This window comes from Babylonia areolata, chromosome 33 (genome assembly GCF_041734735.1).
Source record: "Babylonia areolata isolate BAREFJ2019XMU chromosome 33, ASM4173473v1, whole genome shotgun sequence".
Classification (NCBI taxonomy): Eukaryota; Metazoa; Mollusca; class Gastropoda; order Neogastropoda; family Buccinidae; genus Babylonia; species Babylonia areolata.
The window spans coordinates 18,202,467-18,216,037 of NC_134908.1; the positions used below are offsets into that span (position 1 = coordinate 18,202,467).

At 43.4% G+C, this 13,571-nt stretch overlaps 1 protein-coding gene and 1 long non-coding RNA gene across 2 annotated transcripts; both read left to right on the forward strand.

The window, feature by feature from the left end:
• Positions 1 to 2,664: 2,664 nt before the first annotated feature.
• On the forward strand, positions 2,665 to 4,184 carry LOC143277232 (zinc finger protein 711-like). The gene has a single exon (XM_076582019.1). It carries the CDS (start codon positions 2,848 to 2,850, stop codon positions 3,916 to 3,918), a length of 1,071 nt encoding a protein of 356 aa, XP_076438134.1. The 5' UTR covers positions 2,665 to 2,847; the 3' UTR covers positions 3,919 to 4,184.
• A 3,390-nt stretch (positions 4,185 to 7,574) lies between these two features.
• Positions 7,575 to 10,365, forward strand: LOC143277244 (uncharacterized). Its single transcript, XR_013053706.1, has 3 exons — positions 7,575 to 7,622; positions 8,434 to 8,625; positions 10,016 to 10,365. It is a non-coding gene; the product is annotated as an uncharacterized LOC143277244 (long non-coding RNA).
• The last annotated feature ends 3,206 nt before the right edge of the window (positions 10,366 to 13,571 follow it).

The following is a 13,571-nucleotide window of genomic DNA, read 5'->3' on the forward strand; positions in this document are numbered from 1 at the left end:
AAAGTATCAAAACACAATTCTCCCATTCTGCCTTCCATCTTTGTGACAAATTTGCTTGTCATGAATGTGTGTGGGGGGTGTGCATTGGTTTGCATGTCTGTGTTTGCATACACTTGATTGTGTATGGTGTACCTGATGCAACATGTATTGTAAACACCACAAACTCCCAGGTGTGAGCATCAATCTTCATTATAATGATTTAAAGTCCATGTCACTTGAGAGTGTGCCACAATTTGCAGGGTGAGGTCCCACTAAGAATCAGCCCAGTTTGAATCCTTGTTCTTCAACCAGTACAAACTGACAGCTATATAGAGCTAGTTATAATAATAGTAATTAGTAAATAGTGCTGTACAAATTGTACAAATCCAGTCTTTAACATATCCACCAGCTTTTTTTAGATAAGCTTGTTTGTGTATGTATTTTATTTCTTCTTTTCTTTTTCTTTTTTTTTTGGAGGGGGGGGGGTTGCTTTGTTTTCTTTTTGTTTGTTTTGTTTTCTTTTGTTTTTCCATCACAGTCAGGTAGATTATGACCATTGTGGCTGACTGATCAACTGAATGTTAAGCAGTATTGCTAACCCCTTTTTTTTTAGAGGATGATGATTCTTTTATGTCTGTTAACAGGTCTGGGCCAAATACTTACATTGTGAACGTAGCTGTGATAGTTTACTTCTTATTCTAATTTTTACATTGATCACCTTAGTGATTGATGATGATAGATGATGGTGATCAGTTCAGGAAGAGAGATGTTGTTAATGACATTTGACTGATAAGTGTTGCAGGTAGCACATGTGAAACATCTGAAACTAATGTGAGCACAGCCTGTGAGACAGGCACTTGGAATCCATCAGCTGCTGTGTTGGAATCTGAACCAGACAGACACACAGACAGTGGTCCAGGTATCAAAACTGAACCAGTTGATCACTATGTGACAAGTGATATGTATCACCAGTTCCAGTCTGTAGAGAAAGGGGAAAGGGAAGTAAACATCAAGTATGGGTCTCATACTTCAATGACTTCTGAATACTCTCAAGCAAACTTTTGTCATGATCGTTCAGAGGTGAATTTTGATTTCCAGAGTGAATGCCGTAACACAGGAAACACCATCACTAATGTCATCAAGACTGAACCAGTCACAGTAAACATCAGCACTGATGTCATCAAGACTGAAGCAGTCACAGCAAACACCATCACTGATGTCATCAAGACTGAACCAGTCACATCAAACACCATCACTGATGTCATCAAGACTGAACCAGTCACAGAAAACACCATCACTGATGTCATCAAGACTGAACCAGTCACATCAAACACCATCACTGATGTCATCAAGACTGAACCAGTCACAGAAAACACCATCACTGATGTCATCAAGACTGAACCAGTCACAGAAAACACCATCACTGATGTCATCAAGACTGAACCAGTCACATCAAACACCATCACTGATGTCATCAAGACTGAACCAGTCACATCAAACACTAGCACCGATGTGCAGACTGAAGCAGTGACAGACATGATGGCAGTGATGTGTCATGCAGTCAGATCTGAATCCACCTCCAGCAGAAATGAAGACAACAGACCAGCAGGTGATAACCAGGTGTGTAAAACGTTTACTTGTGATTTCTTCAACAAGAGATGCTGTAAAAGAACTTAACATCCTTTGCTTCCTGTAACCATTACAAGTTCTCTGGGCTGTGGCTGTGTCATTGCTCAGATATCTGCCTGTTATTATATTTCTTTTCATTAAAGTTATACTTTAACCTATTGCACACAGCTGTTGTAATTTATAAAGCTGACAGGGATGACGAGCTTTTTTTCTGACAATTTTCTGATGATCAGGGAACATGCCATTATTACCTGACAAACTTTTACTAAGATTGATACAAAGAATATGTTATTGTGTGACCATTTTTGATTCGTGTATTTAAACAAAGAGGGTCCATGTAATAACCCAGTTTTGGTTCTCTTTGTGTCTGTATGTACGTCTGTGAGTGAATGTGTCTGTGTGTGGATGCCATGGGGGGTTACCAGTACTTCATCTTATTGATCCAAATTCTATTTTGCTCATCATCAGAAAGGAATGTTTGTCAAACTGAAAGTTGCATGCTGAAAGCGGAACAATTGAATCTAAAGTAACCAACATCTGTTGGCATTTCATTGTTTTTTCATTATAATTGAGATCTATGAAATTTTCAAACCTTTCCTGTCTTCATCGCATCTTTACCTTTTAAACGGATCATAACAAAATTGTCAAATGTATTTCTGGGCCTAATATACACCATAACCACTCTGGAGAAATCCAGAACTTTGGGTAAATTATTATCGGCAGATCTGACCCATTGTCACACTCTGCACAGTACAGACTGAAGGTCCATCACAACCTCTCTGTCTGATCATAGATGCCATTAAAAAAAAGGCTACTCATTCTCAGAGCCCATGGGAATAAATGCTCATATTTAAAAACTGTGAATATTTCTTTCCAAATAATAATGGAATTTGCCTTCCGTTTGTATACTGGAAAAGTATTATATGCATATGTGTAGTGTGAGTACAGACTGAACGACACATTTTGGACCACAAGTCAAGACGTTTTGCTCATTTATCTGGTAATTTGTGTTTGTCTTACTGTTGGCAGTCATTTTCATTATTTTCATTTCAGAAACAAGTAAAAGTTGAGTCTTCAGTCACTAACAAGACAACACCTCAGCTGTCAGCATCTGAAGCAAACAGAACTCCTCTACACAAGTCTGCCAACACTTCTGGGTCACTGCTGTCTCAGAACAGAAGTCACGTGTCTCAGCGTTGTCCTCCTTCCTTTGTGCTGTTCAGGAATTCAAAACTAGATATGGTGCATGTTCATGGTGAGAAACTGCATGCTGTGTTACCTGTGTCCCCCACACCTGGTGTTTGTGATGCTGGTAACTATAGCAACATGGACGTGGGAAAGGTCACTGACAGGAAAGTTGTGCAGAGAACAAACAACAAAGCTGGTGATAACACTGACAAGGAGAGTGAGAAGAAAGAGAGCAGGCAGCATGTGTGTGAGGTATGCAGTAAGGCTTTTACTCGGGCTAGTCACTTGAAGGCACACAGGAGAATCCACTCAGGTGAAAAACTTTACATATGTCCACACTGTGCCGCTGGTTTTAATCGTTCAGGTCACTTACAGAGACACATCAGGTCAGCCCATGCAGGTGACAGACCCTATATCTGTGATGTCTGTGGGGCGGAGTTCTCTGAATTTGGTGATTTGAAAAAACACAAGATAATCCACACAGGTGAGAAACCACATGTCTACAGGAACATGGACATGGGAAAGGTCACTGGCCTTGATGACAAGAAAGTTGTGCAGAGAACAAACAACGAAGCTGATGATAACACTGACAATGAGAGTGAGGAGAAAAAGAGCAGACAGCATGTGTGTGATGTGTGCAGTAAGGCTTTTACTTGGGCTAGTGACTTGAAGAGACACAGGAGAATCCACACATTGGAAAAACCTAACAAGTGTCCACACTGTGACGCTGATTTTAATCAGTCAAGTGACTTACAGACACACATCAGGTCAGTCCATGCAGGTGAGAGACCCTGTATCTGTCATTTCTGTGGGGCAGCGTTCTTTCAGACTGGTGTCTTGAAAAACCACAAGAGGATCCACACAGGAGAGAAACCTTATACCTGTGATGTCTGTGGGGCAGCGTTCTCTCATTATGGTAGCTTAAAAATGCACAAGAGAACCCACACAGGAGAGAAACCTCACGTGTGCACAGTCTGTGGAAAAGGTTTTACTCAGTCCTGTAATCTAAAGCGACATCAGCTGACCCACACAGGAGAGAAACCTCACACCTGTCCTCACTGTCCTGCAGCTTTCACCCAGTCACGTGATTTAAAGAGACACATCCAGAAATTACACCAGTAAAAATGTACACAGTACACTGGCAACCTGAAGAAACGCAAGTTGATTCATACCAGTCATAAACAGTTGGTGTGTAACGTGTACAGTAAGGCTTTTACTCTGGCTCATCACTTGAAGAGACACAGGAGAAGCCACACAGGGAAAAAACCTTACATGTGTCCACACTGTGCCATCAGGTCAGTCCATGCATGTGCGAAACCCAATGTCTGTGGGACTGCATTCTCTGAGACCAGTGACCTAAAAAGACACAAGAGAACCCACACAAGTGAGAAAACCAATATTTACAGCAAATGGATGAGGGAAAGTTTGCTGACCTAGATGTCAGGAAACTTATGCAGAGAAATAACAATGAAGCATGTGTGTGATGTGTGCTGTAAGGCTTTTACTCAGGCAGGTCATTTAAGACACAAGTTGTTTCATACAGTTTGTGTGTGATGTGTGCAATAAGGCTTTTACTGGGACGGGTCATTTGAAAAGACAAGTTGATTCATACCGGTCATGAACAGTTTGTGTGTGACATGTGCAGTGAGACTTTTAATGGGACTGGGGATCAATAAGGCTTTTACACAGGCTGATACCCCAAAGATCTGAATTTCCTGAAAGTGGCAGAATGGTTAAGACGTTTATCTGTCAGTACAGTGTCTGTGAAGGTCAGGGTTTGAATCCCTGTCTCACCCTTTCTCCCAAGTTTGACTGGAAAATCAAACTCAACGTCTAGTCTTTCAGATGAGGGGATGAACCAAGGTCCTGTATGCAGCACACACTTGGCACACTGAAAAAGAACCCATGACAACAAATGTTGTCCTCTGGCAAAATTGTGTAGAAGAAATCCACTCTGATAGGTAAACAAACATGCACTCAAGGCCTGACTAACGTGTTGGGTTATGCTGCTGGTCAAGCATTTGCCAAGTAGATGTGGTATGGCATATGTATGTAATTAACTGACCACAGTGACACATTGAAAAACTGACACTAAAGTCAGAATATCTAATGTTAAAATGTCATAACCAAGTTCATGTCATTTATTCTGTCTACAACAACATAACTCATTGAATGGTAAATAAGAATAGGGTCTATTTTAAATATAATGATTTTAATCCTAATTCTGATTTGTCCATGATTGACATTGTCTTGTTAACAACGATAACAAAAAAAAGAGAAAAAAAGGCACTTCATTGACACTGTAGATTTCACACACACACACACACACACACACACACACACACACACACACACACACACACACACACACACACACACACACACACACACACAACACACACACACACACAAACACACAAAGAAAAAAAAGGCACACCAATTTGTAACCAAGATGGTGTGTATTTGTGACTTTGTGATTTTTCATTCTTAACTCTCTTCAGATTTTTATTATTTTATTTTTCTGTATGTATATTTACAGTGAGTATCTGTGTCTCTGTGTCTGCGTGCACATGTGAGTGTGTGTGTGTGTGTGTGTGTGTGTGTGTGTGTGTGTGTGTACATGCATCAGATTATGTGTATGTGTGTTTGGTATTATGATAACGTGGATTATGTTTGGATGTTTGCTATGTGGGTGAGGTGACTGTACATTGTATACAAGGGAGTGGGGGTAGATTTGTTATAAAATTCTCACTTGTGATTATGATTTTTATGTGATTTTTTTCTTCTTCTTATATTTTGATCATGTGATTTGCCTAGAGTATTATTGTATTTGAATGAAAATGGAGTACAAATAAAACATTCTTATTATTTCTGTTATTTGATGTTGCTGTGACAATGATTAACAATTCTAAATCCTTTATATGTTGTCTAATAGCTGTATACTTTTTTCCCTCCAAACGTATCACTCAGATAGCCAGTGTAATTGATTGTGAGTACAATATTCATATCAAATGTGTTCTGTTTCGTATTGGATGAAATATGTCATATTTTTATGTACCTCCATGGGGTTTCCTGGAATAAACATATCTTTACATGTCTTGTCTTGTCACTGATAATAGAATGACTGGCATGTCTGCCTGTCTGTCTGTCTCTCAGTCTGTCTGTGTACCTGTCTGTCTGTCTACCTCTGTCTCTGGATATTTATATACATATTAGTGTCTGAGTGTGGATAGAGGGAAGGGGAGACAGCTTCTTTCAATCAGTGTTATCACAGTCTGAGTGCATCATCTCCCTGTTTACTGAGTGTACTAGATTCATATATTAGTTTCAGATGTAAAAACATCAAATTCATGCACGCATGCTTGCATGCATCACACATACACATCCACACTCACACACAATATGCTACACAGTACACACACATGCATGTACACACCCACACACACACTGTACACCCACACATGTACAAACAGACGCGCGTGCACACACACACACACACACACACACACATGTACCAGACTCGCATCCATACACAACACACACATGTACCACACACACACATAGTGACATACACACACGTTCACACACAGGCATATAATAGCACACACACTCCCACTTCCTCACACACACACACACAAAACACAGATACAAACATCCTATCCTAGGAGGATATTTATTTCTTAATTCTTAAAAGGGTATGATACATACGTCAAAATACAGTGCAGGGAAAGATGCACAGCAGTTGAAAAATAAAAAGATGAAAGAAAATAGGTCACTGGCAAACAACTGTACCCAGACCCCACACTACACATAAAAGCACACAAATCCCAACACACACACATACCCATACACTGTTAAACACACACATTCACACACACGGAAAAAACACATGCAGACATATACACACATACATGCACACACACACACACACACACACACACACACACACATTTCTACATGCCTCAATTCACATACACATGTGCGTGTGTGCACGCACGCACACACACACTCATGCACACAAACACACACACACTTCTACATGCCTCAGCTCCCATAATTCAGACACATGCACACACACACACACACACACACACACACACACACACACACACACAAGTGTGTAAGTGCAGGGAAACACACACACACATATTTCACATCTCCTATGATATGCACACAACACACACACTCAAACAGACAGAGAGAGAGAGGTACTACAGACATGTACCCAAGCACACACATACATTTGGGAAGGCCCAGAGAAACTCTGTTCTATTTTGAAGAAATATGTGCATTGTTTGTTTGGCAATGATACCATTATCTGGTAGAAAGTGAGTTGTCTAAAGGCCCACATTTACATAAAAGGAATCTGAAACATAATCGAAATCTGTATGTCTTATGCATCCCAGAGGATAGTCATCTTCAAACAATGTGATGTTGTCAAGAAACCACATTAACAACAAGGAGTCAATGAAAAACGTTTAGATATATATTATTATATGGATTTTTTTTTTTTTAATGAGGAAGGTGGAGTGTTGATGCGTGCACGTGCGCATGCGTGCACACACACACACACACACACACACACACACAAAACACAACAACAACACACACACACGCGAGACACATTATTTTTCGTGTGTTAGTGTCACTGTTTTTCATCAAAACCCAATTGATGTTGTTTACACTTTCGTCATTATCTGTCTGTTTCGGTTAAAAGACAGTGTTTTGTGCAGTGGCATTTGAGCCATGAGAGTTATCTCATCTTATATGACTTACGTGGAGGGACCTTGCAATTTTTCTGAAGTTCGAATAGAATTCTGTGGAATGTAAGTTATTTGAGTTTTTATCATTCTGTTTGCTTTTATTGACATTGTGGGCAATATTCCTCCTGTAGACGGAATGATTAATGTTCACAACAAGGCGTGGACGTTCACTCCGCCAGTCACACAGACAGAAGAAATGTGGATGTGATGTTCTATTTTTCAACCTTGTCTTCTTTGTTATGCATGGTGTTGATGTAGTTATTTTATTCCATACAAAGCTTACAGTGCAACATTTCTTTTTCGCATGGAGCTCGGCCTCTTGCGCTGGGTGATAATTCTGAAACAGTAATAGTGACTGACATTTCCCTGGTTTTAAATCATTTGTTCCTTCTTACACGTGTCTGTGTCCGTTCACGTAGTTGCTACTTATCGTCTATAGTCTTTTTTTTTGTTTTCGTGATTAAAAATCGATAACAACGGTATTTTGTTGTTTGTTTGTGTGTGTGTGTGTGTGTGTGTGTGTGTTATCAGTTTAAACAAAACAAGATGATATGAGGTGACGAATATTTATTCTCTTGTCAGTTTATTGTGCAAAATTAATTATATAGTTTGAATAATAGCTATTGGTATTAATTACCACTTGAAATTTTTGGCACAGTGACGATGATGAGATCCTAAGAAGACGATGGCAATGATGAGTTGTTGATCTGCAGATTTGTCACTATTTTCTGCATTTTGTGTGTGTGTTTTTAGTAGCTATCATGCAAATACTATACAGATGTTCAGCTTATAATAAAGCATAGTCTTCCCTATTGGTATGCATTCGCTGTTTTCTGATACATTAATATATTTCTTTTTTCTTATATTTTTTCAGCAACACATCTCCAGCACCAGACTTCTTGCTTGACCTTTGCCCTCCCTCAGCCTTGTCTGGCGACACAGTTCGTCATGTCGTTCAGGTGTACAACCTGTGACTTGACGCTCAAGTCAGGCCGGCAGTATGAGCGACACATGACAGGCAGATCACATGCCAAAAAACTGAAGGAGATAGCTTCCAGTGGACAAGGTCTGTGTGGTTTGAAGTGGTAACATTGATAACAGTTTAACACCATTAAAAAGATAAGATAGAATAAACTCCATTTTCTCATGTCATCATGATATGCTCCTGAGGAGCAGGTGTACATGAATGGTTCTGTGCATGGTCGGAGATCAGAATTGGTATTGAGTGTTAAAATGTGCCTGGGACTTGGATTTTTTTTTTTTTTTTTTTTTTTTTTTTAATGTCTGTGAACATAAGCAAGCCTTAGTAATAATTATGAACAGTTTGTATTTGTATTTTTATTTCTTTTTATCACAACAGATTTCTCTGTGTGAAATTCGGGCTGCTCTCCCCAGGGAGAGCGTGTCGCTAAACTACAGCGCCACCCCTTTTTTTTGTTATTTTTTCCTGCATGCAGTTTTATTTGTTTTTCCTATCGATGTGGATTTTTCTACAGAATTTTGCCAAGAACAACCCTTTTGTTGCCGTTGGTTCTTTTACGAGCGCTAAGTGCATGCTGCACACGGGACCTCGGTTTATCGTCTCATCCGAATGACTAGCGTCCAGACCACCACTCAAGGTCTAGTGGAGGGGGAGAAAATATCGGCGGCTAAACCGTGATTCGAACCAGTGCACTCAGATTCTCTCGCTTCCTAGGCGGACGCGTTACCTTTAGGCCATCACTCCACATCTCCACATTTTGTTCCAATCTCACTTCACCACTTCAGAAAGGTTTGCAGAAACACATACACGCATACACTAAAGCATGGATACACACACTCAAACACTAACACACACACATATGCACACACACACACACACACATTCAGAACCAGAACCTCATTACACATGTGTATAATGATGTTTTGAAATTCAGAATAATATTTACAAACCATATCGGGTTTATCAGATGATAAACAACAGTGTCATATTTCTAACACTAGTAACAGCAATGAGCACAGTAGCCAAGTGATTCAAGAATTGGAACTCTATTTCCATCCCATTGCCAGTCTCTGAGTTGACATTCACAAATGCGGTCCTGCTTGTGCCTTGATTGCCTTTATGGAAATAAGCTTACAAAAGATTAGATATGCACATTAAAGATCCTGTAACTGATATCAACACTTTAGTGACTGAGGACAGAAGTTGTCAATATCAATCCACTGACATTCAGTGATTGAGGACAGAAGTTGTCAATATCAATCCACTGACATTCAGTGATTGAGGACAGAAGTTGTCAATATCAAGCCACTGACATTCAGTGATTGAGGACAGAAGCTGTCAATATCAGTCCACTGACATTCAGTGATTGAGGCCAGAAGTTGTCATTGAGTGATTGACAAATCACTTTCAATCAGTGATTGAGGACAGAAGTTGTTGTCATTAACAAGCCTCTTATATGTTCTGTCTGTTGCAGATTATGCATGTGACAGGTCTGTGACTGATGTGAGCACAGCCACCACACCCTGTGAGACAGACACTCAGAATCCATCGGCTGCTGTCATGAAGTCTGAAACAGACAGACACACAGACAGTGGTCCAGGTATTAAAGCTGAACCAGTTGATCAGGATGCAACAAGTGGTGTGTTTCACCAGTTCCAGTCTGTAGTCAAAAGAGAAGGGGATGTGAACATCAAATGTGAATCCTGTACATGTGTTCATTTGTCTTCTTCACCAGTGACTCCATGGAATGTGAGGTGTCATTTTCAGTGTGAGAAATCAAAAGTTAAGTTTCATTTTCAGACTGAATCCATCAGCACAAACATAAACCATGATGTTGTAAAGACTGAAGCAGTCACAGGAAACATCAGCAGTGATGTCATCAAGACTGAAGCAGTCACAGCAAACACCAGCAGTGATGTCATCAGGACTGAACCAGTCACAGCAAACACTAGCATCAAGACTGAAGCAGTCACAGCAAACATCAGCAGTGATGTCATCAAGACTGAAGCTGTCACAACAAACACCAGCACTGATGTCATCAAGACTGAAGCAGTCACAGCAAACATCAGCAGTGATGTCATCAAGACTGAACCAGTCACAGCAAACACTAGCACTGATGTCATCAAGACTGAACCAGTCACAGCAAACACCAGCAGTGATGTCATCAGGACTGAACCAGTCACAGCAAACACTAGCACTGATGTCATCAGGACTGAACCAGTCATAACAAACACCAGCACTGATGTCATCAAGACTGAACCAGTCATAACAAACATCAGCACTGATGTCATCAAGACTGAACCAGTCATAGCAAACACCAGCACTGATGTCATCAAGACTGAACCAGTCACAGCAAACGCCAGCAGTGATGTGCAGATTGAAATAGTGACAGACATCATGATGACGGTGACTCCTGATGCAGTCAGATCTGAATCCACCTTCAGGAAGGATGAAGACAACCGACCAGAAGGTGATAACCAGGTGGGTAAAACTTCTGCTTCGGATCCCTTACCGGTGACTGCCGCAGTTACTTCCCTTGCACCGGCACTGCCCCTTGCCTACAGTGCTGGTGCGTGCACGGTTCCAGAAAGCTATGCAGTGATGTCCACATCTGCCACGCCAGCTGCTGCTGTTTCCCAGCCACTAATGGTCTCTCAGCAAGCTGCTCTACCAAACAATCAGCAGCTCATTGTCAACTTGCTGCAGCAATTATGCTCCACTCTTCTTCCTGGTGCCACACCTTCTCCTGCTACTGCTCCTTCTTCTTCTGCAGCACATCTCCTTCCACCACCCTCTGCCACCCCCCAGCAGCTCCTCTCTACTACAACGGGACACACTCAGAGCACCCAGTGCAACCACACCGGTCACGTGCCCAGCACACAGCCTGACCCATCATTCTATGCCACTGAAGAGACATTTTCTTATGGTGACACAGACACAGAGGAACCACCTTCGGAGGAAGATCAGCTGGTTTCCCTGCAGGAAGCATTAGCCCTCCTAGCTTCCTACACTCCAGATAGGGTGGAGGCAATTCAAGCACAGGGCACGCCTCAAATCCGCGGTGCTATGGAAATTGTGGGCATCCACAGATCCTCCCATGGCCCTCACTACGCCCTTACACAGTCGCCCATGGTACTTGACGCCCTGCAAAACACACTGGCACGCATCAGGGGCCAACCCATCAGCGATGTCCCCTCTGACTCTGTCCCCAATTTCCCAGCCGCAATGGGTCGAGGGAAATTCTTGAAAACCCTGCCCAGACCCACTTCAAAGCCCCCACTTTTAGCTCCGGGTCCTATTCCTCAAAGACCCCTGCCTCTTTCTCAGGAAGATCTACTACTCTTCCCGCACAACTCACATAGCAATCGCACAGTAACGTTGCCCGACAGATTCCTTATGGATCTGGAGGAAGCTACCAGATTATCCCTTGAATCAACTGCCGCCATAGACAACTTCCTTGCGGGCCTTGCCACAGCACTGATGGAAACCCCCACTGATCAACCAGCCGGCCTTGACATTACCATCTTCTCCCCCTTTGTACAGCAGATCAGCCAGCTCCTCATGCGGTCTGCCAATATACAGTCACAGGCCTACATGAATGTTATTTTGGCCAGGAGGGACGCTGTGCTTGACCACTCTCCATACGTGCGCTCTCCGCCAGAGCACACTTCCCTCAGAGCGCTTCCTCCCACGGACGGTTCCCTATTTGGTCAGAGCTTCCCCACCGCGGCCATAAAACGCCGCGCAGACTTGGGTACGGACCTTGCCCTTGGCACAGGCCCTCTCCGCGCTTCGGCACACTTGCGGCACGCTCCACGGCATCAACCCTACACCTTCAGGCGCAACATCATATCCGCCTTCAGACCGTGCCCGTGTCAGTCTTCATCCTCTAACGCCAGAGCGCAACCCAGGGCACAACCCAGAGCGCAACCCAGAGCGCAACCCAGGGCGCAACCCAGGGCGCAACCCAGGGCCAAGCCCAGGGTGTACAGGCGCCAGCCGCACACATTCCGCCCTCCACACAGGCCATCAGCCACCTCCAGACCGGCCCACCCCCAATGATTTACCCCACCCTTCACCCGCCACTCATGCTACAGCAGCCTATCCAGGCACATGCCAGCGTGGCTGTCTCTCCCAGCTTGCGAGTGGGTCCTCCAGGTGATAGGGTCGGGGTTCTGCCTGCCTTGGCTCTCCTCCAAGGCACCTCTCACTCTCTCTCCTCCTCCCTTCCCCCCCCCTCCCCCCACACAGGGCGATGCAGCCCGCGCAGCCCTGCGGGATGAAGTCCTCTCTCTTCTCCAAAAAGAGGCCATAGAGGAAGCTCCTCCTCTGTCACCAGGCTTTTTCGGCCGTATTTTCGTCGTCCCCAAAACCTCCGGTGGATGGCGGCCGGTCCTAGACCTTTCTCCTCTAAACAAACACCTCCAGCACAAACCATTCTGCATGGAATCACCTGCGTCAATCAGGGAATCCATCAGGCAAGGAGACTGGGCAGTCTCCATAGACCTCACGGATGCATACTTCCACATCCTCATTCACCCCAGGGACCGCAAGTGGTTCCGCTTCTCATGGGACAGCAAGTCCTTCCAGTTCAGAGCCCTTCCATTTGGCCTTGCACCAGCCCCATGGGTCTTCAACAGGGTGGTCAGGGAACTATGTTTAGCCCTCAGGAGCAAGGCCATACGCCTGAGGGTCTGCCTAGACGACTGGTTGATCCTTGCGGAGAGCAGGGCCCTCTGCTAGCACCACCTGAACCTTGTCAGGAACCAGTGCCAATCACTGGGCTTTCTCATGAATGCAGAAAAATCGGAACTGGAACCCTCCCAACAGTTCGAATTCCTGGGTATGGCGATCGATTCCGTATCAATGACCATACGTCCGGCCATGCCTCGCCTCCACAGGCTACACAGCCTCCTCTCTCAACTATCACAGGCAACCTCAGCGTCTGCCAGGGAACTTGCCTCTCTGCTAGGCTTCATGGAGTCCCTCGCTGCACTAGTTCCGCTGGGGAGACTACACAAACGCCCGTT

What these genes read in the sequence shown, in the direction of transcription:
- LOC143277232 (XM_076582019.1), top strand. Translation starts at nt 2,848, where the DNA reads ATGGTGCATGTTCATGGTGAGAAACTGCATGCTGTGTTACCTGTGTCC.